Here is a 5,495-nt window from a genome sequence, read left to right on the forward strand (position 1 = left end):
ACTTTATTTGGATCGTAAGTTATTTGCATGTCCATACGTAGGTCAAATGAGGTTGAATCAATACGTGTGGAAGTGTAGACTCTGTCTTATAAAATCTCAAAGTTGATTTTTGTTGAAAGCCGAAGAAACTTCGATTCACCACTCACATACGTCATGGCTTTTTCCTCTATTTTCCATTGACTGTTCCGCGTGATCCCACACAAAACATGACCGGTTCACATATTGCTATTATTGAGATGAGTAGACTTATTGCTGGCGCTTCCATCGTGGGGGAATTCGAGGAGAGGCTTATGAAAGTGGTGGATGAAGTGAAACGAGCAAATGGAGCTATAATTCTGTTCATAGATGAAATTCACACTCTAATTGGAACTGGTGGATGCCGAGCTCTAGATGCTGCTAATATTTTGAAACCTGCACTTGCTAGAGGAGAGCTCATGTGCATCGGAGCAACTACCCGCAAGGAATACACCAAATATATTGAGAAAGATGGAGCATTGAAAAGGCGATTTGTAGCTGTTGATGTACCTGAACCTTCCATTGAAGAAGCTATCAAAATCCTTAAAGGGCTGTCTCCGAAGTATTAAGAGCACCATGGTGTCACTTATTCAAATGATTCTCTAGTTGCAGCAGTTTTGCTATCAAAGCAATACATAAGGTAGCTTTAAATGTTACTTGGTTGAATCTCGATTTGACTTTACTTTGTTGTAATTTATAATTTGAATATGTTTCAGTGATCGATTCCTTCCGGACAAGGCAATAGATTTGATGGATGAAGCAGGAGCTAGACTTCACCTAATTAATCAAAATCAACCACAATCTCCAGTGAAGAAAGTTGTTGTTAAGGAAACAGATATGCAGCATATAGTCTCAATGTTGACAGGAATTCCAGTTGAAAAAGTTACCTTAAAAGAAGCAAAGAGGTTACTTAACATGGAACAAATGTTGCATCAAAGGATTGTCGGTCAGGATGAAGCTGTAGTTGCAGTTAGTAAGGCAATCAGACGAGCCAGAGTAGGCCTAAGAGACCCCAACAAGCCTGTTGCAAGTTTCTTCTTTACGGGTCCAACTGGGGTTGGAAAGACAGAGCTGGCAAACACATTAGCTATGGAATATTTTGGTTCTAAAGAAGCAATGATAAGGCTTGACATGAGTGAATATGTGGAGAAACATACTGTATCGAAGCTCTTTGGTTCACCTCCTGGGTATGTGGGTTACCACGACGGAGGCCAACTGACAGAAGCTGTTCGCCGGCGAGGTCATACGGTTATCCTCTTTGATGAGATAGAGAAGGCTCATATAGATGTATGCAATGCCTTACTTCAGATTATGGATTATGGAATGATGACTGATGGGAAAGGACAGAAAGTAGATTTCAAGAACACAATCATAATATTGACTTCAAATATTGGGAGTAGTTTAATTGTGGAAAACGAAAACATTGGATTAGAGCAGGTGAAGCAATTAGTTGCTGAAGAACTGAAGAAGAATTTCAGGGCTGAGTTTTTGAATAGGATAGATGAAGTAGTAGTGTTTAATCAACTTTCGAAATCACAGCTAAATGAGATTGTAGAGATTATGCTCAAGGATATTTATGAAAGGCTTGAGGCAAAGAAGATAAAGCTTCAAGTTACAGAGGGAGTGAAGGAGAAGTTAATACAAGAAGGAAATCATAGCAGTTATGGAGCTAGGCCATTGAAGAGGGCTACTGTAAGAATATTGGAAGATAATTTAGCAGAAGCAATGTTGAAAGGTTCTATTAAAGAGGGAAATTCTGTAAAAATGGATGTTGATTCATTTGGAAACATAATAATGTACTTAATTGCAACGCGTGGAGACAGAAAGATTGATTAGGATTGTACCTAAGAAAAAAAATGTCATCACAAAAGCTTTGTAGCCATTTATTTTGCGTCAGAAACTCAGGATTATGAAATGAAAGATATTGTTTATTGGCAAATCTTCTGTTATCAGTTTTCACCCATCCAAAAATTGTTAATGTTACTGCAATATATAAACATATGGACACAGAAAGAGTGTGCTGAAAACGGCAAGACAATGTGTCGTTTTGTTGAAAGGAAGAGTTTAGGCTTAAGGGCCATCAAAGCCCTATACACATTGGGGAAGTTAATTGGGTGTCAATCCTTTTCAATTCATCAATTGAGATTTCAACCTATGAAAGATGTTGTCTTTTGCTATAAGAAATACAAGTATCAGAAAGACCAATGAAAAGCCTCAATGTTCAGAAATAAGAAGGCCTAACTTCATGGATCAAGATCAAGCCCACATGTACAAGGAAACAAGCCCATTTCTATTTTGTAATAGCTCTAACTAACAATTCCATTACTTTTAACAGAGATTTACATATAAGTCCTATACTCACAAACCTGGACCTCTATATCAGAATGTTAAAATAGAGTTCTGAAATTAGGTTCCTTTTCAAAATGCCATATTGTATGCCTAAGTGAAGATGTCTTTACAGCCTACTACTATATAGAAAACAAGAAAGAACCTGCACACTTTACATAGCAATGTGTTCTGCTACAAGTCAGAATTTCAGCTTACTAACAAATTACAATTATGTTCTACTTCAGTCATTTCAACAAGTTATGAAAAAAGGACTCATCTTCAATCCAGTCAGCATAGATGCCAGAGAGTTTCTGACTTGTTTTCAGCTTAGAAATGAAATTCCTGCCTTGGACTTGCTCGGGTTTACGAGTAGTCTGAATCACCCCAGCCTTGCCCGTTGACACTCTGTGTGCAGTGTTCATCTGTATGGATCCAGATACCAATGTAATATGGCAATCAGGCTTCTCCAATTCTGTAAATATAAGTTACCATATCACCAATGTCACACAACCAAACCAAAATCATTAATTTAGCAGAAACCTGAAGATTAATCAGTAACTTCTATCAATAAACTGCAAGTCATCAACATAACACAAGCAAAACCAGGTGAATTCCTATTGCAAAGTAGCTATTAACAGATTTTCACTGTATCATCAGTGACTAAATGTGTCTTGTCAGGCCCGTAAGCACTGGAGGCAAGTAATAAGCACTTATAATTGCAACAGAACAGAATCATAATTCAATTAATCTTTCGGGTATCTATAGTAATCGTATCAATGCTAGTCAATTTCTAACAACAAAGCCATAAAAACATGTGAAGGAGTTGGAGATAAAGAAGTAGAAGATGACCTGCTTGTCCATGAGCAAAGATACATATATTGCCAAATTGGCAGCTTCCGGTCGATTCCCAGATGTTACAGAGCTTTCTCTTAAGCCATGGCTTTGAGTTTCCATAGCCACTTGTTTCAGGATTCACATGAAGGAAACAACAGTTTTCCCCGTATGTGCATCGTTTCCCCATGTAAAACATTCTGCAGAGTTTTCTACAGTTCCCATTCCAATTCCGGGCTAAGACGTTATTATCGATTACCGGAACTGGTAAGCGTTTTCTCATCTCTTGAATGCCATGGGAAAATTGACATTTGTTTCCATACCTACAATTCCCCAATCTGAACTTTGCGCAGAAGTGAGTCTTGAATTTGCTGTTAGTTCTTGCTGGCATTTGGGGAATCGCTGCAGCAATTTCGTAAGTTCTTTGTCGCTTGCACATTGGGTCACCATTTCGGGGAACATTCACGCATTCTTTATTATCAACGAGAAACTGATTGCCTAATTGAAGCATTTTGCTACTTCTTTACAAGCAAAAAAAAAAAAAAAAAAAACTAACCAGATGATTGTTTGGAGGGAAACGATCCTTAGGACGATTGAATCATATGAATTTGAGCAGAAAATAACAAAGGATATAATCGTTGGAAACCCATTTCATTGTGCAAAAAGTAAAAACCCTATAAGATCAAAAAATTCTTCAGTTCAATCAAATGGAGAAAGTGAGAGCGAAAAGTCACGAGACTTAATCACGAAGAAACCTTCACAAAATTGCGTTGCTCTTCACTTCAAGCACACCATTTATTTCAATTTGTTTATTTTCGGTACATCCGATTATTTTATTTTTTTTGAAGGGTCTAATAAAATAAAATTTTAACAAGTTACTCTAACATTGCATTAGGGTAAAAAAAAAAAAAAAAAAAAAAAAAAAAAAAAAAAAAAAAAAAAAAAGAAAAAAGAAAGGAAAAAAAAAAAAAAAAAAGTGATTTGAGGGCAAATGTGATATAAAAAATACAAATAGAAATCAATAATAATCTATGACAATTTTACCTTTTAGAAAAAATACATCTATGTATCGTATCAATAAAAGGCACGCTTTCAAATTATATTAAAGTATGTGTAATATGAACTTATGCACCAATTTAATTCATAAGTTATACGATTAATAAAAAAAAATTGTAAAATGTCCATCATATGATTTATGATTTTCAGTTGCGCACTACGTTGATACCTCCTTGAAACGACAATTAAAAACTATCGTCCCGAAGAATATAAAACTGTTATGGAGCTCGTTATCATCTGATCATGTTTCAGATGATGATTGTTTTCTGTCGTTTGAAATAATGTCACATGACATTAGTTTATTTATTCTCTGTCACCTTACGCATATTATGATGATGGTATATTTATTACTTCTAATCAACTCGATAGCTCTTGAATGACAACTCATTTAATATATATATGTCAAAACGTTTATTGGAAATTGGTTTCTTATTTATTGTGATAACAGTTTGCATATTTAAGTTTGTCGTTGTAGCGTATTTCAAATGATATAGGTCTTAATCAATTATTTAAATGTAGCGTGTTTCAAATGACACAAGTTTTAATTAATTATTCAATAAATATTTATTCAGATGACATATTTTATTTATTATTTGTCTTTACATTGTTATTTAGATGCTATTTTTGAATTCAATGTGATTTATAAGCAAATTTCTGGTTTTTATTCACTTTGGCATAGAAGCCAATTTCATGTTTTTACTTCAATCATGAATTGAACATATTTGTGCACATAAAATTTTATATACCAGAAATTTGATTTCAATTATATATACTTGTATATAAGAAAATATAAATAACATTTTCATTCTTGTAATTTGAATTCACTAAAACATCTTTATTCAAAAAAAAAAACCCAAAGAGTCAAAATCTGCACAAAGAAAAAGCAATGATATTATAAAAAATGTTCAAAATTCCAAAGCATGTTAATTCATACATTAACTACACTATATCGATTGACTCAATTGCCCTTATTTCAACCGGTCATTCCACTTCCCACATTAAACCAACTATAAGTTTATAGTCTTTTTTACCATTTTTGTAACAATAGAAAGGTTGATTGAGAACATATTTTACCTAATGGCACTGGCTTTAAACCGCATGGATTTGGATTTGGCTAAGGTCAGATAAGAATCACTCATGTGGCTATTGAGTCTTCAAGGTATCTCTATGTCTGATTACTCTTTTTCTACAATATTCTTCTTCCTTTTTTTCTTATTTATCTTCAAAGTATCTCTGTTTCCGATTACTCTTTTACTGACATGCAT

General features: G+C 34.4%; 1 protein-coding gene and 1 pseudogene across 1 annotated transcript; one reads left to right on the forward strand and one right to left on the reverse strand.

The window, feature by feature from the left end:
• The first annotated feature begins 206 nt into the window (after positions 1-206).
• LOC136222713 (ATP-dependent Clp protease ATP-binding subunit ClpA homolog CD4B, chloroplastic-like) lies at positions 207-1,851 on the forward strand (annotated as a pseudogene).
• A 457-nt stretch (positions 1,852-2,308) lies between these two features.
• On the reverse strand, positions 2,309-3,952 carry LOC136223574 (zinc finger CCCH domain-containing protein 56-like). The gene is made up of 2 exons (XM_066011658.1): positions 3,193-3,952; positions 2,309-2,815 (listed from the first exon to the last, which is right to left on the reverse strand). Exons 1-2 carry the CDS (start codon positions 3,683-3,685, stop codon positions 2,589-2,591), a joined length of 720 nt encoding a protein of 239 aa, XP_065867730.1. The 5' UTR covers positions 3,686-3,952; the 3' UTR covers positions 2,309-2,588.
• Between the last annotated feature and the right edge of the window lie 1,543 nt (positions 3,953-5,495).

The sequence above is a fragment of the Euphorbia lathyris genome, chromosome 3, assembly GCF_963576675.1.
Source record: "Euphorbia lathyris chromosome 3, ddEupLath1.1, whole genome shotgun sequence".
In the NCBI taxonomy this organism is placed as follows: Eukaryota; Viridiplantae; Streptophyta; class Magnoliopsida; order Malpighiales; family Euphorbiaceae; genus Euphorbia; species Euphorbia lathyris.

Excerpts from the sequence above, each read along its gene's own strand:
- LOC136223574 (XM_066011658.1), bottom strand. The coding sequence starts at position 3,685 with ATGCTTCAATTAGGCAATCAGTTTCTCGTTGATAATAAAGAATGCGTG. Across the intron at positions 2,816-3,192 it reads CTTTGCTCATGGACAAGCAG|AATTGGAGAAGCCTGATTGC; the intron begins GTCATCTTCTAC and ends TTATATTTACAG.